We start from the raw sequence: 21,538 nt of genomic DNA, 5'->3' as shown, positions 1-21,538 counted from the left end.
TAATGAATAAACCTATGCAGTAGACGATGTTCAAGTTGCTTATTAAAATATTTATCTAGACTCTAGGCCCTATTTCATTTATCAAGTAACTTGTAGTGTAGCAACGCGGTTTGACTTATACTTTACAAAGTAATAATATGTGTGGTTATATCAATATGAGCCATACAAAAATAGTTAGGTCTAAAGATTGGCATATATTAGTTATATTAAAAGCAGGTCTATATTATTTTAAAATAAGTTATTAATAAGTTATTAATAACTAAAAGAAGACCTACAGTACGAATGTATTCCCTAATGTTTCGGCAGTATAATTAAAATTTCGTAATCCTTACTTGAAACGAAAACAACTCACTGACTCGCAGGCCTAGATAGAGAATGACTTCAATTACACCGTACTGGATTTTCTCTTTTTCCGTCAAACGACTTTCAAAATTGTTACCTATTATAACAATTAAACAAGAAAATAGCAGATTATATTCGTCAAAGTATAAAGTGCAGGTAATGTTGAAGTGAGACTCACAACAGTCACAGAGTGATGAGAGTGATCAGTGAGTCCAGTGAGTCTGGGCTGGGTTCTGATGACTTCTGACTTTTCACTTTTGTTTGTCACTTTTCTTTGTGATTTTGAACCTAAAAACTAGATTCTAGATCTAGACTGTAGGCCTATTCTAGATCTAGTAGATTCTAGATTTAGCTCTAGACCTCTAGTCTAGAACTAGATCTAGATCTAGAATCTAGTCAGTTGTTTTTTTTTGTTTTGAGAAATAAACTTGTGTCATTCAAGTTACTGTTACTAATCTAGACTAGAGATTCTAGTATCTAGATCTAATCTAGATCTAGTAGAAAATCTAGTACTTTTTTTAGTAGTAGATCTAGTAGTAGTTTAGCCTGTCTTTTGACCTACTTTTTTACTGTCATCATGGTATAAATGGCAGTCAAATACGACGATACGGTGATTCCGTTTTTTAAGAATATTTCATGGTCATCTCAGAAATATGTAGGTAATACTTAGGCCTATAGGCCTAATCATTATTTTTGCATATTATTTAACAATACCGATCTATTTTTAACAATGGATGATTAGTGTTTGATGCAAACTTGCAATTAGTAAATTTTTTTTGTCTAATCGCTGAGGGTATCAAGCAGAACATAAAAGTAAGCAAAATGTGCATTGCTTTATGTAATATTGTTGTAAACATACTCAAAAATACTTTAAACTATAGAAAATTATATATTGTCATACAAAACTAATTTCATTAATTATAAACAATCATGCAGGGTAAAAACAAAACCTTCAAAAATAATTTGATCGCGACAACAGCTAACTAAGCCCGCCCATTTTGCATGCCATGTAGTTGAATAGGAAGAAATCTAGCAGACGACACAAAAATATGAATGGTCAATCACATCACAACAACACTGCTTAAAAATTAACCCACAGTATCATTGAGTAGCCATTTAAAAACAAACGCGTTTTTCACAAAACTTCTTCTAGGCTATCAATTAAATTTGATAAATAAAATTGATAAAATTCAAATTAAAGGTAAATAAATGTAGTTTTTAATTGTTTAAGTCAGCTTGAACAATAATAAAGTTTCTTAAGCTACACCCTACTAAATAGTATTATTTTAGGTTAATATTGTTATCACTATACTTCACTAGGCCTATATCTTAATCTTATTACATATGTGTAAAAGTAAAGTTGTAAAGAACTCTACATAATAAAATGGTATAGCAAATATCAAAATTGATGTTCCAGACTTACTGAGACTATATAGCATATTATTGAAACTTAAATTATTTTAGGCTTATTAATATGTATTCATTTATTTTGTCAGGTGGGTGATGAGCTTCCCAATGTAAATTTGTATGAGAAGTCTCCCAACAACCCAATATCTGCAGTTGATTTGTATAAAGGAAAGAAAGGTGTATTGTTTGCTGTAGTTGGGGCCTTCACTCCTGGTTGTACTAATGTAAGTTATCTTCTCTTTCGTCTAAATAGTTTATATTATTTGCCCGTTATAGTGTTTAGCTAATAAAGGAAATTTAATTAGAATATTTTTTCTTTCTTACTTTCTAACAATATGGTGTTAAAATGTGTGCAAATTTCTGCATTTTATTGTAGCAAAAAAAAAGTTATATACTCTTTGATTCAGTTTTTACTCTAACCAATTAAGCCAGTACCATTTTTGTTTTTAGTCCTGTAATTTATTATTACTTTTTCTTTACAGTCACATATTCCTGATTATCTTTCCCTGCATGAAAAGTTTCAGGTAAGTTAAACTGAGCTACTCAAATTTTGAAAGATGTTTTTATAACCTGTGATCAAGCATAAATGTACATTATTATTTATTACAGTGAATTGCACTGGGGAAATTATTTAGGAACTAATTGAAACTTGTGGAGAATTATTTTAACATTTTTTTGTTGTTGTTTATTTGAAAGTTTCTTTTATCTTGGCTAACAAATTGGGTTCTTTTAGAAAGGCTGGTCGAGTATTTTAATAAGATGTTGAGATTTTTCACCAGTATTGCTGTTAGAGTTAAATTTTGATGTAATAGCTTTTAGAATAATGAATTAAATTGTTGACTGTTTTTTTTTAACTCCCATCAGGAAGAAGGATACATGATTTCATGTGTTTCTGTCAATGATCCGTTTGTAATGGAGGCTTGGGGAAAAAGCACCAACGCTTTGGGAAAAGTAAGTGTCCTCTAATATTTGTTTAGTTTCTTCCTGTGTCTATACTCTTATTTTTTACAAGAATCTTGAAAACTTTGAGAAAAACCTTTTTTCTTTATTACACTTACAGCTTTGCTACAGCAACTATTTAGAAATATACTGGAAATTTATAATTATATCATTTAACCTGTGCCATGTTATATTTTATATATTTTTTTTTTAATTTATATTTTTCAAACTATGTCATGTTATATTTTTAAAGATTCTCAAGGTAAAAAATAAAACTTATTTGTAAGTAATGTTTTAACTAATAATGTGAATAGTGTAGTAGTTTCTAAAATATGCAATCAACATTTACTGTACTATTTTTCAGATTAGAATGTTAGCTGACCCCCGTGGTGAGTTCACTAAAGCACTTGGCATGGAGATAGACTGCAAACAGTTGCTTGGTGGAATAAGATCACAAAAGTAAGATACAACTTTTCTGTTCAATTCTGGTAATTGTAGCAATGTGAGTTATAGGTGGGGGCTCGGAAATACTGTTATGACTCAGTTCGATAGAACACAAAGTCCTTATGTGAATTTTAACAGAAGTTTGTATACCTTTTTTTTACATTTTCATCCCTTAACAACGGAAACAAACTATATTTTGAAGGGTAATGAAAGTAAACATATTGGAACCTACTCTAAATCTACGCTAATGTTTAAATGCAATAATCCTAAGTAATACAATCAGGAATCCGCATCTAATTTTTTAGTAGTTTCATACTTAACATACTTTCATGAATTTTCTTCTTTTTCGTTTTTAATTTTAGTGCTGGAAGGGATCCCCTCCAACACAATTAAGTATACATGTCAAATGGTTATACGCCATTTAGGCCGTTGACTTCTATTTCAGCTTGCTTTTCTTTTTGGATTTGCTTCCATAGCCTTTGTCCAACCAAGAACAAACTACCAGGCAGCAGTTGTTTGATTTTGGAGTTGTCTCTCCCATAAGAGTGGTTGTCCCCAGCTAACGAGCCTCATCTGCCCCAGAGTTTAAACTCGAGACTTTTCGGTTTAGCAACCATAAGCTTTACCAACTCAACAACACCGAACCCTAAATTTCTTCTGATTCATAATAACATATAACAAATGTCAATAGCTTGTATAAAAATCAATTTTATATAAATAGGTAATTACAGCAAAGGATGTTTTTATAAATTTCTATATATTTTGCTTGATACTTGTTTCCAGATATTCATTAGTAATTGATGATGGTAAGATACAGAGCATCAATGTCGACCCAGAACATACTGGCCTGGCCTGCCTGTTGTGTATAAAGAATATGAAGGCTGACGATGTACCTGTGGCTATGAGTACAGAGGGGAAATGGAAAAGATAATGAGGCCACCCTGTTTCCTGTGTTGTATTTTGTATTTGTTGTTGATAAAGTCATTTGATTGCATGTGTAGATTTTGTTCCAACTCCCGTTATATTGGGATTCCATCTGGTGATGGTTTCCGACTTTGACAAAATCTCGATGAAAATTTTGTGATAATTTTTTTTTTTTTTAAACTGACTTATCATTTTACAGTGACTTCAAGTTAGTTGTGTTATCAGCATTAAAGAGACAGGTTAAAAAATATTTAGACTTTTGATTATTTAAAATAATTTTTTTACAAGTCCATTCAATAACAGTTGTATTGGTAAACTGGCCTCAACTTGTCAGTTTTTCTGAGTCAGCTAAAGTATTTTAAAATTTCCAAGTCAGCTACAAGAAATTGTCTTATCTCATGGCGTGTGTAATGCTAGTTAGTACTCTAAATATAATTTTAAAGTATATATTTGTGCACACAGTTGAATCAAAAGTCTCTAAGTCAACTAAGCTTCTAAACTGCAATAAATAAAATTAAATTTTGTTTAATTAGCTGGTGGTATTTTATAATGTAAATGATGCTGACATGGATGGATCAAAATATTTGGGGTACTTATTGTTTTTTCTTTAATTAATTATTGCATGTAGTTTATTGAATACAGGTGACTTGTTTTGATTTATTTCTTTTGTGGACCCTGGGGAGAAAAGGTCTGTAGCCACACCTCCACACTGGACTTGGTTTTGGGCAGCTCTCTTTATTAGCTCCCTTGTAAGCCTGGCAGCCCTTGCCTCTTTTTCTACTCCAGGATTTCCTTGTCCTGCATACTTTCCTTTTCCTTGCAATATTATCCTTATTCCTCGGTAGATTCACACTTAATGTCACTAAAAGGTATGAATCAGCTACCTAATTTGTCATGTGTTGTCCAAGCTGAAGTAATATTTTACCATCACTGAAAAGTGAACCGTTATAACGCAATTCATTACTTTACTTTCTGAGTCAGTTATTTTTTTTTCTTTCAGTCTAATTTAGAATAGATGTACTGGTTTTTCAATTAATACATATACAAGTAAGATTAGCATCAATGGTTGCAACTATTTTTTTACTGTTTTCTTAGCATTTTACTAGTTATTTATTTTAACTAAATTTATTAAACCAAATTTTTGTTTGTTTGTGCAATTAGATGTAATATTTCTTTTTGTTATAACAATTAGAAAATGAGTTATGTTTATTATTTATGTCTGTGTGTTGTCGAATATATGGAGAGAGTGTGTAGATATTTTTTTACACTTTAAAAGTAATGTAAAAGTGTAATACATAGGTGACTAGAGTTTTTTCATTAGTAAGTTTTAGATATTTATTTTTAAGTATATTTTTTCCTCCTGTAGCAAGTACTTTACTTTTTATGTCTGATATATGAAGGCCCTTAAAAATTACCTTTTATGTGAAATTATGTAATTTAGAAATTGAATAATCAGATATTACTTTTTGCATAATCAGTTTTTTTCTTTTTAATTAAAATGAATCTCATGTGATAAGAGTTTAGTTTTTTATTTTAATAGTTAATATTTGTTGTATGTAGGCCTAGAGACTCACCATAACAGATCATAACATTGTTTTTGTATTTCTTGGTTCTTATCAGAATACACCATATTAAATGATACCACATTATACAGCACCATACACAATGTTACATGACACCTTATTATGATGCATGGTGACATAGTGAACATCAAATTTCATGACACCATACACAATGTTACATGACACCTTACAATGTAGCATGGTGTCATAGTGAACATCAAATTTCATGACACCACACACAATGTTACATGACACTTGAATGAACACCATCAGGAAGGGAGTGATCATTGAAATTCATGAGGAGGGATGGGCACTGTTAAAGTATTAATTTTTACAATTTTCTTTTGGAGGGTGATGGTATTGCTCGAAAGAGATGACTGAAAGAAACTCTGAACATCATACTTCATGACACCACACTCAATACAATCAGTGGCGTCGTTATGTCTGGTGTCACCCAGTGCGGCTCTTCGTGGTGTCACCCCCCCTCCCCCTAGAAACAAAGAATATATATATAGATATGTGTGTGTTAATAAAACAGTTGGATGTAGCATTGTTTTCTCTATAGTTAGCGAGTTTACGTCATGGTGTCACTCTTACTCCCTTGTAATAATTGTCGATTTGCACTATCAGTGGCGTAGCCAGGATCGTCTCAAGGGGGGGGGGGGGGTTTCCAATTTTTACCCGGGGACAAACTTTCGAATTGCACCCCCCCCCTCAAACTTTCGATTTGCACCCCCCCCCCTCAAACTTTCGATTTGCACCCCCCCTCATACTTTTTATATATACCGAGGGGTCTATGGGGGGGGGGGTTATGACCCCCTAACCCCCCCTGCCTACGCCACTGTGTACTATTTAACTGTAATGGAACTGGCAAAAAAAAAGCATTTTTCTTCTGAACATTTTGCTATTTTTTGCCTTGGTGTCACCCCCCTAAATGGTGTCACCCGGTGCGGTCCGCACCCCTCGCCCTCGCTACGCTTCTGAATACAATCAATCATCCCTCAATCCCAATCGGGGCACCACAGCTGATTTTCTAAGTTTTCTGCCATCTGTCTCTGTCCTCTACTACTCAGAGAAGCTCTGCAAGGGGCAGCCCAGCCATGCAACACATGAAACTAAACCAAAGCTCTTGTAACAGGGCACCACTACACAGAGGCGTAGCGACCGTTCCCGGGAACAACCTTTCAATTTGCACCCCCCCCCCTCTGCCACTACACAATAGTTTACTGCTGCAACTCTACAATATACTGATTTAAAGGTGGTCTGCGAAAGGGGACTCAGCAAGTATGACAACAAATTTTTATTTTGGAAAATAATGTTAGAAACTGAGTTTTAACTTTAAAATAACATTATAAATAAAAGAATGCTATTTTTCACGGTGATTTAAAAAATAAATAGTTTCTAAATCTCAAATGCTTTTTTAAAAAAAAGCACCGACAGAAAGCTATTCAGACCCCAGTGCCGGCGCCAGGTTATTTAGCGCCCTAAGCAAAACTTATTAAAACGCCCCCTTTCACACAAATTAATTACTAAAACGTGCCCTATAAGTAAACAGTTAATTAAAAGTGACATATTAATTTATTATCAGTTGCATAGACGTTATAAGTAGACATCAAAATCAAATTTTACTTGCCTCCTTCGTCTCAAAAGTTTGTAGTATTTCCTTAAATTCAAGTTAGCAAGCGTAAACACATTTTATTGAAATTGTTGCCAAGTCAACGAGTCTACTTTGTACTTTACGACATAGCCGCTTCCCCCCCCCCCCCCTTCCCCCCCCCCCATCCTTAGAAATTTGTAAGTGCTCCCCCCTCTCTTGGGGAAAACAGTCTGGAAAAAAAAACACTGGAAAAAAAAAGTTGTTGTAGTTTTGGACTCACTGCAGTCTTGTGCAGTCCTCCCAAGGTGAGTTCCAAAGCTTGACTGTTTTTAGTTATAATTGTAAAATGTCTATAGTGTGTGATTGTGTAACGATTTTTTTTTTTTTGTTTTGAAAAATAAAAGATTATAAATGTTATAGATTCCAGCCTAAAATTGTTATATATTAATCCTTTAGGGGAGGGTGAAAAATATGAAAAGTCAAATAATTAGATGTTTAATTTACGACTAAGGCTGTATGTCTGCTAACATTAAGTATTGCAATCTACAACGGCTACTGCAGATGTTTTTCAACTTGATAATGCTAAAAAAACCAAACAAAACTATTTTGTTTAGAACTCTATATAATTTTTACAGTAGCAAATAATAACTTAAAGTTGTATTTATAATATATGTAAGCGGTCAACCTGAGGTGCAGGAATTTGAAATGAATGTAAAGTTTAGCAAAGAATTATCTCCCATTAGAAAATCCAAATAAAATTTTATTCAAGGGAAATAACTTTAACAAGAATTGCTAAATTAACCAAGTGTAGCTATGACACGATTAAAAAACACAAAAAAACCACTCTAAATTTCATTACATTATAACTACAACAAATCTTTTCTAATAGCTATGTAGCCTTGTGAAAACAATATATTTTACCTATTGAGTACTTAATTGTAGGTTTTGTTTGAAAGGCTAAAAATGGTAGCTTTACTATAACATACTTCTATTCAATTTTGATGACATACTTTGCATAGTGTTTCCTGAATATCTTAATCTAAAATTTTGGATCCCCTATTTAAAGGGATGTCTTTCTGAAAATCAAACACGGGTAACTGTTTTAGACATTGCTAGAATCATTGATTAAATATAAAAAAAGAAAACTTTAATTTGAAAAAAAAACCAAAGTTAACGGTTAGTTATAAATTCCATCCTTTTTAAAACTATATTATACTTTAAGAGTGGTAATATAGATTCCTAAAAAACTAAAGATTTTTCAACTAGATAACGCCTACCTTTCTTTGTAGAGTGTTCCGTACTGAATTAAAATCATCTAACTTTACTATAAACTCGACTACTCGATATACTCTACTACATTCACAACACATATCAAACTTCGATACCCAAACACAGTGGCGTAGCCAGGATCGTCTCAAGGTGGGGGGTCCAATTTTTACCCGAGGACAAGCTTTCGACTTGCAACCCCCCTCCTCAGACTTTTGATTTGCACCCCCCCCCCCTTCAAACTTTTGATTTGCACCCCACCCCCTCAAACTTTCGATTTGCACCCCCCCTCAAACTTTCGATTTGCACCACCCCCCCCCCTCAAACTTTCGATTTGCACCCCCTCATACTTTATATATATACCGAAGGGTCTATGGGGTGGGGTTATGACCCCCCCCCCTAACCCCCCCTGCCTACGCCACTGCCCAAACATAACTAGACTCGGTGCTCCAGAACTGCGACACCAACTCGTTTACCTTCACCAAGCTCTACAAACGGTACTCCCAATCAACAACGATTTCCCTGTACCTATTATACTACTTTAACAGTTAATATAATTCGATACCTAAATACCACAAGTATCAATACTCCCGAACCCCAGAACTACGATACTTCATCACCTGCATTCTCATTTCTCTACTACCAATCAGATTCCACCAGACCTTCAACTACACAACAGGCAAATAAAAAATACGAAACTTTAACACTCAGATACTTTACGAATCCATACAAGCAACAGCTTTCCGCCGTTACTCTGAAATCTAAACGAGTCATCAAAACTTACCAAACAAGTACAATACTTTGAACACCCCGTCATTACAAAACTCTGTACACCAGGACAGATTTCTAATTCAAAGTCAGAGAAAACGAGACTTACAAGCACTATTAAAATGTTTGAAATTTAAATTAAGAACTTATTTAATAGTTTTCTACATCAATTATGTGAAACCAATTGGGTGCAGAATTGATAGTTCGTCTGGGTGGCGAAATAGACCGCTACTCCTTTATAAAAGTTATTAATCATTAGGTACCTTTTGATAATAGCGATTAAACCTTTTGCGCCCCCCCCCTAGAAATGGCGTCCAAGGCGACCGCCTAGTTCGCCTTATAGGTAGCGCCGGCCCTGTCAACCCACCCCCCTCTCAGAGGCGTAGCGAGGGGGGGGGGGGGGGCGGGGGTGCGGACCGCACCGGGTGACACCATTTAGGGGGGTGACACCAAGGCAAAAAATAGCAAAATATATAGCGGAAAACTTGAGGGGGTGTTGCAAATCAAAAACTAGAGGGGGGGGGGGGGTGCAAATCGAAAATTTGTCCCCGGGTCGCTACGCCTCTGGGGGTAACACCATTAAGTGCTGCACCGGGTGACACCCGACCTCGATGCGCCACTGCCCCCTCCCCTTAAACAATGTCTTTGAGAGCTACAGTTTTGAAATAAATGTATCGTTTGGTTTCAATGGTTATCTTTAGCAATAAATATAATTATTATGTAGTCTAGGATGAATAATTAAAGTGAAGGGGATGGGCTGTCGAACGAAAGCTACTCTACTCTAGATCTAGATCTAGTCTACATTTTGTATAATAACTACGAAATATGATGTATTCCAAATCTTTGAACTTTGAATCAATGGCGTAGCGAGGTCGGGTGTCACCCGGTGCGGCACTTAACGGTGTCACCCCCCAGAGACGTAGCGACCCTTCTCGGGGACAAACTTTCAAGTTTTGATTTGCACCCCCCCCCCCCTCAAACTTTCGATTTGCACCCCCATCAAGTTTTCGATTTGCACCCCCTCAAGTTTTTCTCTATATATTTTGCTATTTTTTGCCTTGGTGTCACCCCCCTAAATGGTGTCACCCGGTGCGGTCCGCACCCCCGCCCCCCCCCCCCTCGTTACGCCCCTGCTTTGAATGTTACTGCTAAAGGGGTCATCCATAAATGACTTCACGCTTTTTTTGACGATTTATACCTCTCCCCTTCCCCTTTGTCACACATCGTCACAAAAAGCAAGACCCCCCACTAAAATGACGTCACAACTCCGCCTACAACCCCCCTAAATTTCTGTTGAAATTTTTTTAAACAACGATATTTTTCCAAAATCTTGTCAGAACTCTGTCAACATAGAGTATTTTTATCAATTCCTATTAGAATTTATTAAAACCTTTTCTAAAACTCGTTTTCTAACATTGCTTTTTTATAATGCAAAAAAAGTGACGCTCACCATCTGAGCCCCCCCCCCCTTCCCCCCTCATCACACACCGTCACAAAATTACGGACCCCCCCTACGGCCTACGAGTGTGACGTCATTTATGTACGTGTAAGCCCAAGTTGCGTCTGTAAAACAAATAGGCCTAGATCTAGATCAGGAGCTATTCTATATTTTTTCCGATACCACTTTTATAAAAATGTTTTGTAGCAGACTATGAATGGCGACATTCGAATGATGACAACAAATGTAAACATGGTTTTCAAAAAGCAAATAAAACTAATTTTACCTCTTAGGTTTTATTTTAAGTAGTCTAAAACTCTATATATACACCTATACTATATTAGACTAGAGCTAGATCTATATCTAGAATAATTAGTATGCAGTAATCAAGCATGGCATGCAAATCAGCTTTACCTGAAAATTACGGTCACACTCCAACTTCACTCTCTGACGTTCCGACATCTGAAGCCCACACAAATGAGAGCGAAGTTACTGATCTGCTTGGCGTAATTTATGAGGTTCATGGCATTTATAAACCTGCTTTTTAAAAATAATTGTTCAATGCTCACATAGATCTAATATTTATACGTTATAAGTTATAAGGCCTACTTAGTACTTACTAGTAGTACAGTAGATCTATTTCTAGTATTTTCTAGTACTTAGAGAATCTAGATCTAGAATCTACTACTTACTCAGATTTTCTTAGGATAGGTCTTAGGACTTTTTTAGGCCTTGTTTGTAATTATAGCCTTGTAGTTTATTAAATTAAATAAGTTAATAATATTATTTAATTAATAAATAATAATTTAGGCATAAACTTTAAACTACTTATACTTTATACTAATTACTAAATAGTAAGTAAACTCACTGTAACTTACTTTTTCTTAGTGTAAACCCCTTTTCAGCTTTTAGTACCCCCCCCCCCACCCCACCCACCAACAAAGTAAACAACCAAATTAGAGTGACATATTTAGTATTTACATTTTAAAAGATTAAATCACAAAATGTGAAAAGTCTTTAATTTCAATAATGTCTGTTGGCCTACTAGATTTTACTAAACATGACTTGTCTACATTTATCTAACAATGCTTTTTTTGTACAGATTTTTCATGCAATGTTGCTTGTAGACTGTTATAGAAGTGGTGCTTCAATCAGTTCTAATAATGCACTGAAATGTTCACTCTGTATAAGAAGTAAAATAAAAGCAACTCACAATGAGCTGATGATGTTTAGTGTGAAAGGTAGGCATAAACAGTTTTAGATAGCCTACACCATACAATTTATTATTGTAATTTTAATTTTAATTTTTTTTATCACAAGCAACCAATTGCCAATATTATTTTTGTTTAGTTTGTGTAAAATCCTTTGTTGAGAAGTGTGCACAAAATAACTTTTCACATTAAAATAAAATTTATTTCCAGCTACATGTAACAGATTGGTGTTGTTTATGGATTATCTAAGAGGTCTGTTTTATTTACAGAAAACAAAATCTGTTTTGTTTTGAGGGGTCATCCATAAATGACGTCACGCTTTTTTGACGATTTTTACCTCCCCCCCTCCCCTCCGTCACATGTCGTCACAAAAAGCCAGACCCCCCCCCCCCCAAAATGACATCACACCTCAACCTACAACCCACCTCAAAATTGCAGTTAAATTTTTTTTTAAATCGATATTTTTCTAAAATCTTGTCTAAACTATTACAATTTATTAAAACAGTTATCTAAAACGCGAAATAACGTCTAAAATTCGTTTTCTAACATTGCTTTTTTATAATGCAAAATTGTGACGGCGCAACATCTGAACCCCATCTCCCCCTCATCACACATCGTCACAAAATTACGGACCCCCCTCCCCCCTACGAGTGTGACGTCATTTATGGATGACCCCTGAGCTAATTAATCCACACAATTCAATTTGCCATTTTCATTTAAAGAAGTTAGACCTGTCTAATTTAGGCCTATCTGTAATTTTATAGAACTGTTTTTATGAATATCATATATCACAGTTGTGATTTTATTTAAAATGAATATGAATTGTTCACTCCCATTAAATACTCCTCATGCTCAGGACAAGGGATGCCTGCATTACAACATCTGATTTGTAAAATGCAAACTTTGGAAAAAGAGAGTCATCTGGCTATTCAAGAAGTAGATGAAAGCAACAATAAAAAGACTTCAGCACTGTGGCTAGACCCCAGTACTCCTGATTGTGTGACAATTTTATCGGAAAAACAAGAGCCAGTGAAAGAAACAGATGACATGAAATCTATTATACAGATGCGGGTATATTTATTTTAGAAAAAAATTATTGTTACCTTTTAACTGTCTTATTGTGCAATTGTATTAATTTTTGTTATGTTGTTAGTTAAACTATAATTTTAATTAAACTTCTTTTTTTATAGGTTTTTATGCATAAAAGTTCTATCACCCTATGTAGCATTGAGATCTGCGATTTATTGGAAAGAATCAAGTTTATAAACCCACAAGTTAGACACTTATTTAGTAAAATAGCTATACAAACTTTTTATTTATTTATTGTGCATTCACTGCTCAAAAGTAATTGGCTAAGTTTTTCTCTGAAATTATCAGTACTGAAATCAGATTGGAAAAAAGCACAATTGATTATATTTTACTTATGAAAACTAATTTTATTTCTACTTAAAATACTTGTGTCCTGTAAAAAATTGTATGTTTAATGTAAACTTTTTAAATGAAGGGTCATCACATATAATTAAAGGTTGAGTTATCATTCATGATGAATCAAGGGATTTCATTTGAGCTGACTCTATGGTATGTATACATTTTTAGAAATTACTGTAAAATGATGTTTGTCAAAACTTTCTTATATTAGGGAAAGGAATAGCAAGAGTCACTTAAATTGATGCCACAGTGATGTGAATAGAATTTAACTGTTTAACAATCCAATTTATTTGATTCTGATTTATTTTATTTCCAATTTAATTTAGATTAAAAATATTAAAATTAAGCTAAAATAAATTTGTTGATGTTTATTACAAAAGCAAATAATTTATTTCAGTAACACCACCAGCTTAAGTTGTAATTCATTTGAAGTTTACACTGGAAAAGAAATCTTATTGAGGTAGGCCTAAATATATATTTATAAATAGCCCTATTAAGTGTGTACAGGGGCAATGGTTTGGTCCAAATTACATAGCCATTTAATGCTCATGTAAAGTAAAATAAAGAAGTTAATTTTTCAACCTATGAAGGAATAGCGTGGTTAGTTCTGTGCCAAGCCAGTTTTATTTCCATAACTTGGGTTAGGTACCCATCACCTAACCCATTAGGGATCTCCTATGTGATTAGGGATGTCCTACAGACTAGTTTATGAACTGAACTTGAGACTTCTGAGTTAGCAGTCATGTGCTCTACCACCAACCATGCCATCCCATAAATTCCCATATACTTAAATGTAGCAATTTTTTTATGGATTAAAATTTGAAAAAAAAAATGTATTTAATGGTGTAATAATCTTTGTGTTTCAATTGTATTGTTTTTAAACAAAACACATTCACACTTGTTCTTATTTGCTGGGTACAGAAGACGGTCAAGTAATTTCAGACATGGAGAAGTTTATGTCAAGTGTAGCCAGAAGTTTAAATTTTCCTCTTCTGCTGTCCAGATTGAAGGTCCATCCCTTTCTGTTACCTGCATAGCATACTTTGTTCCACTTCATGGAATAGAACAGAAAAGGGATAAAAGAATGTTCTCAACAAATTTTATCCCAGGAAAAATTCAAGTATCCTATCATATTATTGTTTAAAAAATAATATTTGTTTTGAAAAAAGATTTCATAAAGTATTGAATTATTATTAACAGCTGTGATACTTTGGATTAGTTGAATTAAATTTGATTCAACTTCTTCACCATCATAAAAATTATGCATTTTGTCATTAAAGTCTAATCCTGTAAGCAGATGATAAGTAGGCCTATATGTCTTGCCGTTGTGTTGTGATTGTAAACTCATATTGCAATAACACAGTATCATATACTACAACAACTATAATTATATCAAAATTTATTATCATCAACTTTTCTCATTCATGCCAAAGAAAGAAGGGGCAGATAAAGTAGAGTTCATCTGTTTCAATGACCTCAGCATACAGGGGGATAGTGTGGTCAGCACTATGCCCAGCCGCCTTAGTTAGGTATCCATCAGACTTAAGATCTGATCTCAAGACTTTCTAGCTAGCAGATGTAAGCTCTATCATTCAACCACATTGTCCCTAAAATTTGTTTTGCCATAGATAAATTAACTTTTCTAGACTATATTGAAGTCCCCAAAAAAAATCAAATTGAGTGAAATCTTTTACTCTTGTGTTGATGAATGTTCATTGTATCATTTGTTATTGGCAAAAATAATTACTAATCAGTGGTGAGGCAAACAATAATGGGGAATTAACATATGGATTTGTCATGTTAGGTTAATTGTGATATCATTCATACTAGCCACATCAAAAAGGCTAACTCTATTAAGAATAGTTTTTCATTTTCCTTACAAGTTTATATTCATATATATGATTCAAGCAGATTTCCTTGTAATATGAAAATTGTTAATGAAAATTTAGATTTGTCACCTCATACATTAGTTGAATGGCAACACTTTGGATTTCAAGTGAAAAAACACTTTAAAAGTTGTAAGTGTAATTTAAAGTTATAGTAGTTAAATTGGTTAAATCAAGCTATTTGTGGTTGATTTTTGTATAAATATTGTTCATCTATATACTACTAAAAGTCAAGTTTGTTTACATGTTTGAATATTTATTTGTTTGTTTTTTTGTTTGTTTGTTTGCCTGATCAAGTATCCTGATATGTTCGGCTCTATCTGGAGAGCTGTAAAATAGTATGTAGGTAGAGAATAATTTTTTAATGCAGACAGACTGTTAATCACAAATTTATTTAAAGACGTTAATTAATTTATTGATTTATTCATTGTTAAATTAACCGTATTTTTAAAAAAATGTTAATACTTTGAATAAACTTTGTGGGGATAGTGACGTCCCTTGATAGTGACGTCAGAGTTTTTTGTTGACTCTTTAGTACAATAAAATGGCGGCGTCTATCGAAGAAAATTGTGTTCCCATTCCAAAGTTTAACGCGTTCTAAATCTAATTTTCTGTCGGTCATAACTTTAACAATACGTCCGTTTGCTGTATTTATTACGTTCCAACACTTATATCAATTTTCAACTGTCTTTTTTCATTTAGTTTTACAATAAATTTCTCTAGATCTAAAGATCAGCTGTCGAAGGAAATTTATGAATCTAGCCTAGATCTAGATCACTAAACTCAATGTAAATTCTAAATCTAGACTTAATGTAAATTCTACATCTAGAATCTATTTCAGGCCTTAGCCTTAATACATCTAGAATCTATTTCAGGCCTTAATTATTTTATATAAATCTTTGTTTGGCTAATTTAAGATAAAATTTAATTTGAAAGTTACTACTTCTAGACTAGACGCTCGAAATCAAGTTGCATCAAAGTATAGTATAAAAATTCATTTGTGACGTCACGAGTAAATAGCTAAGTTTGTAGCGTAGTCCGCTCTCATGCGAGTAGTACTAGTTCTAGACCAATATGTCAATGATATTTTTTTTCAATTTTTTTTTTTTTAGATGTTAATGATAAAAAATGATTTTTTTTTCAATTTTTTTTTTTAGATGTTAATGATAAAGTTGCCTATCTGAACTTGGCAGGATACAGGGCAGGTGAAGTAGAGTTCATCTGTTTCTTTGTCCTAACCATATGAAAGGATAGTGTGGTCAGAGACATGCTCGGCTGGAATCGTTTTTTAAACGATAAAAACATGTTGTCTGAGACTTGGCGGGACACTGGGCAGGTGAAGTAGAGTTGAGTAGGTCACATGTGACGTCAGTATATGAAGGGATAGTCCGAAATCGGTGTTTTCGGTGTTTTTAAAAGATAAGAAACATATTTTTGAATGTGGGCTCTGTTTTTGTGACGATAAGTGACACTGCAGTAGCGTAGCGAGGAGGGGGGGGGGGGGGGGGCGGGTGGGGAGGCGGGGGGGGGGGGGGGGGGAAGGGGAGGCGGGGGGGGGGGGGGGGAGGGGAGGCGGGGGGGGGTGGAGGGGGGGGGCGGGGGGACGTATGTTGGGGCGCCAAAATGGTTTGGAAAAATAAATTGAAAGGTTGAGGGGGGTTCAAATCGAAAGTTTGAGTGGGGGGGGGGGGGGGGTGGGAGGGGGTGCACATCAAAAGTTTGAGGGGGGGGGGGTTGAAAATCGAAATCTTGGGGGGGGGGGTTAAAATCGAAAAGTTTGTCCCCGGGCGCCGGGAAGGCTCGCTATGCCTCTGAGTGACAGACGTGATGTTTTTTGATGGATGACCCCCGAAACCCACAGTTATCCAAGGGATGACGGGTATTCTAGTTATAGTCTAAAGAGTTTTGTTTTTCTTTGATAGCATCATACACAACAGAGTGCTCGGCCAGAATGTTTCATACAGAGAGGTTACCCAAATGGACAGAGGAGTGTGAGCTATTCAACTTAACACTTGCTTTTGTCATTACTGGTGATGATGTTCTGAGCAACCAAAATCAACTGAGTATTTCAAAAAACGACATTCCGCAAAATGGTATCTAAGTTTTATTTCATGCCTCTAAAATTAATTTACATAATAATAACATACTTTAGGAATATAATCTTACATTTTAATAATATAATTAATTTAAATACTTTATATTATGTAGGAAAGTTTACTTGTGAAAAACTTTAGAAAGGAATAATAATTGTTTTAATTAAAAAAACAATTTAAAAGTAAAATAAATTAATCAAGTGTGCTTTAATGTAAATTCTTTCAGAACAAAGGAAAGTACTGTATTGTTTGAGTAAAGGTACTTATTCCATATTTCAAGAGTCTGCCAAATCAAGCTTAGATGAGCTGTTTGGCAAATCAAAAGAAAATCAAGAGGAAGTGTGTTCTAAAGTAATTATAACATACATAAAACATATATATAGTTCAAAAACTCAGTGGGAGCTAATGTGAAAATGGAATTGCTTGTTAAATTTTGTTAAAACATTTTTTCCACTATTAATTATATTATATCTTTAATTTTGCTTTATTGAAGGGAGATAATTTTACAAAATAAAAATTCAAAAGTTTATTTTTTTACAGAATTCTGACGAGGATATATTTGTCAAGATGATCCCAGAAATCACAAATTCTCTTGTTGATATCTTCACCAGAAGCACAAATACAGATTTTAGATCAGAAGTTAACAATTTAGTCCCTGTAGGTATACAATTTAATTAACGCTAAGTAAGAGTTGATAAATTAAAATGTCGTTCTGGTATCAGGGAGTTAAATTGTTCAATTTCTAAATATTTCTTTTTAAATAGACTTCTTCAAGGATCACTATGTGTAACCATATTGAGAGAAAACTCTGGAATGTGATAAAAAAGCCAGTGCCTTTCAATAGCCCAGAGCTACCCACCCATAGTGATGTCCTTGTTCCCAAGCCAAGTATTCTATCAGAAAACCAGAACCCTAATGTAAGTATTAGTTTTCTAGGACTATTTCATGTGCATATTTTGTTTAACTTTTTTCCCAGTACCCTCATGTTGTAAATTGTTTATTTAAAAAATGATATATTCAAGTTAAAATGTACTTCCCATCAACAAAAGTAAGTATGGTGCATTTTGTGATGACAGAAGTTTTATTTAAATTATATCTGTGTGGATATTGATTGCTTTCTATTGTTCTTTATTTAGATGTTTTCTGTTATTAATAAATATTTTTTTAGAATAGTGAATTTTATTCATGACATCATGCTTTAAAATCACTATTTTTTTTTTAATTTGAAAACACTTTATAATAGTGAATGTTTAAGTACAATTGTTTTTCATAGCCATTAGCAATACATTAATTCCTAATGAAATTATATGCTATATTGTTCCATGAGTTTATATACCGAGGTAATTATAAGCCATTTCATTTTATTGAATACATTTTAAAAATACATTTTCTATGAACATCTGCAATACATTAATTGTTTAAAGAAACAAAATATATTGAAGATTTTTTAAAATATTATTCTGTAAATGTGTACCCATTTCATCATGAGCAGGATGAAAGTGAATTGCCCATTGATGACTGGGAGTTTAGTGATGACAGCCTAGATGCTGAAGAAATTGGAGCATTAAGTCCAGATAGCCTGAACTATGAGAGTGGAGAGGAAGATATATCTGAACCAGGACACTTTCAGGTCAGGAGTGAGGCTTGTACGTCAGGGAAGTTTAATTCATCTGAAACAGTTGGTCAGAATTCTGCATCTGCAGAACAAATACATCATGCCAATCATGTCAGGAATAGGTCTTGTACTTCAGGAAAGTTTAGTCCATGTGAAACAGTTGGTCAGAATTCTGAATCTGCCAAACAAGTGTATCAAGCTAATATAGAACAGGCTTTATATAGTAGTAGTTCTAATAGTGATGTTACGAAACATGGAACTAGTAGCAAGAAGCAAACATGTACAGGAAACACAAATACCTACAGAGATGATTTAGAGGTTCCAGAAAAGCTGACAAATGTTAGCAGGCATAAAGAATTTCATAGAAAAACTTTATCACATGTCACGATAAATTCTTTTGAAAACTATCTAGAGAAGAAAGACTCTTTTCATCATAAGACATCAAAAGAGTTGACATACCCAATTTTAGAGAATGATCAAGCCCACATTTTACACGATCCAACAGCTGTCTTAAATAATAGCAACACAACATCCAGCACTAGAATCCCCCTGAACAACATGAATCAAGATGGAAAAACTATAACTCTGGCTCCAACTACAGATCAGAGGCAACCCACAGGAACCCCTGTGTTTGAGAATGCTAAATCTACTTCTCAATCTTTACCAAGCATGCCAAGAAAAAGATCCTCTGAGTTCAGCATGAACATGGAAGATTCTGGAAACCCACCTGATTCAGATGCACTGCATGTTCAAACAACACCTTGTGAAGACTTTAAGAAGAAAAAACTGTCAAACCTGGCTCAATCCTTAGACCTACATTGTAGAGAACAGTCATGTCACTTGGAGCAGACATTGGATACTTCAGCTGTTCAACCCATTCCACAATGCTGCAAACAAGTAAGTTTAATATATCAATATCTTTTGCTCTATGTATTAACTGTGTTGGCCTAGATAGTAAGTAAGCAAAGTATCCTATTGAATCTTACGATCCATAGGACTGGTGGAATAGAGTTGACCTGTTTCAGTTCAGTGGCCTTTTACTTTCCTAAACATGAGTCACATATCTATCAGAGCTGGGTGAACTCAGGGATGTTGTATGGACACGAGACTGGCACCAAACCTTGAGAATTTCCAATTTAGGTCTACATTAAATAAATTCACAAAGATAATGTATTGAAAACAAAACTAAAAAAACTATTTTGTCAGCACACAAGCTGAATAAAAAGTCAAGCTATTCCTCATTTTTCATAGCTTATTTTCTTTATTTTGTTAATTCTGCATTAAGAAAATTAATATTTTGTTCTTTCTCTTTGCAACTGTATTTTAATGTTAAATTAGTCATCAATAGCTAAAATGAAAAAAAAAGGCCATTTTGCTTCCTCAAGTTTCATTTCATTACATTAACCCTGTCATCAAATTAGATGAATTATTTTATTTAACCTATTGATTTACAGAATGAAAAATGTTACTTAAAATTAAACCATCACACTAAATTACCTACAAAATTGATAACAATTTAAATAACATACAAACTTATAACTTTTCCTAGTTATTATATAACACTATGCAGCTTTAGTTAAATCAGAATAAAAATCATTTTTCTTGTACAGGTTGATGAGTCTGACTGGTTTGATGAAGATGAAGTGGCCCAATGGTTTGCAGAGATGGAGGACTGATGCACTAGTTGTAACAAACATTCACTTGTCAGATGGGAAATAGTGTACCTTGACAGACACAAAAAGTATGTTTTTATTATTATCTATGATGAATTTTATATCAAGGATAAAAGTATGATTTAAAATGCTTCAAACATTTGATTCATATGCAGGACATAATAAGTTATGTTAAATCATAAGAACTGTTTTGTTAAAAACTGTTGCCTGTTTTTTCCCCCTCAATTTTGAAGTTTGTTACATGTGAAGAATTTTTCAGAGGCTGAAGGTGGTAACAGTATTTGTTTACTCTCTCAGGTGGTGACAAACTTATTTAAAAAGTTGAATTAAATGTTTAATTTTAAAGGTGTTTCATTAAAAAAAAAGCTACGGAACTTCTTAAAATAAAAATAGATATATGTTCCCACTGAAATCATGCTTGCTTTTACACATGTAAAATTATTTTTAATGTTTAAAACATTTTTCCGATGATTCAGACATTGCTTACATGTTGTATGTTCGTGTAAAAGTTCTACTACTAGATTTTTTGGGTAGCCTAGCTGTTATTGCAGAAAAATTATTCAAATTCTTTGTTTTTTACATTTTAAAAATGTATACATTATGTATTTAGGCCTAAATTTTTGGTATTTAAAGTCAGGTGCATATTTAACAAATTTTATTAACTCAGGTTTTTTTTTTAATAATGGTTTTTAGGAAAACATTTTTTGAATGGAACAAAATAGTAAAATCCAGTTCAATGATAACAAAAATTGTTGATTTTTTTGTTGGTTTCTTTTGTCTAAGAAGGGTGGTTATGACATATCTTGGGACCTGGTGATTAAAAACAATACATTTTATGGTTTAATTAGTTAATATGTTTAAAAAAACCAACATATTTTGAAATATTTGTTTACACATTAAAAGTAAATTAAAATAAGGGGCAAAACTTTAGAAGAAGGCTACAAA

At 33.6% G+C, this 21,538-nt stretch overlaps 2 protein-coding genes across 2 annotated transcripts; both read left to right on the top strand.

The window, feature by feature from the left end:
* Positions 1-323: 323 nt before the first annotated feature.
* LOC131954701 (peroxiredoxin-5, mitochondrial-like) lies at positions 324-5,566 on the top strand. The gene is made up of 6 exons (XM_059318456.1): positions 324-498; positions 1,839-1,973; positions 2,232-2,273; positions 2,614-2,700; positions 3,053-3,147; positions 3,916-5,566. Exons 1-6 carry the CDS (start codon positions 376-378, stop codon positions 4,061-4,063), a joined length of 630 nt encoding a protein of 209 aa, XP_059174439.1. The 5' UTR covers positions 324-375; the 3' UTR covers positions 4,064-5,566.
* A 5,513-nt stretch (positions 5,567-11,079) lies between these two features.
* On the top strand, positions 11,080-20,745 carry LOC131954698 (uncharacterized). Its single transcript, XM_059318454.1, has 13 exons — positions 11,080-11,205; positions 11,790-11,928; positions 12,109-12,150; positions 12,755-12,969; positions 13,089-13,172; positions 13,424-13,476; positions 15,235-15,344; positions 17,135-17,305; positions 17,532-17,656; positions 17,846-17,962; positions 18,070-18,222; positions 18,798-19,817; positions 20,531-20,745. Exons 1-13 carry the CDS (start codon positions 11,080-11,082, stop codon positions 20,594-20,596), a joined length of 2,421 nt encoding a protein of 806 aa, XP_059174437.1. The 3' UTR covers positions 20,597-20,745.
* The last annotated feature ends 793 nt before the right edge of the window (positions 20,746-21,538 follow it).

Source organism: Physella acuta, unplaced genomic scaffold, assembly GCF_028476545.2.
Source record: "Physella acuta isolate Inbredline_101_S28 unplaced genomic scaffold, ASM2847654v3 ptg001019l, whole genome shotgun sequence".
NCBI lineage: Eukaryota > Metazoa > Mollusca > Gastropoda > Physidae > Physella > Physella acuta.
This window is presented reverse-complemented; position numbering and strand designations above follow the sequence as displayed.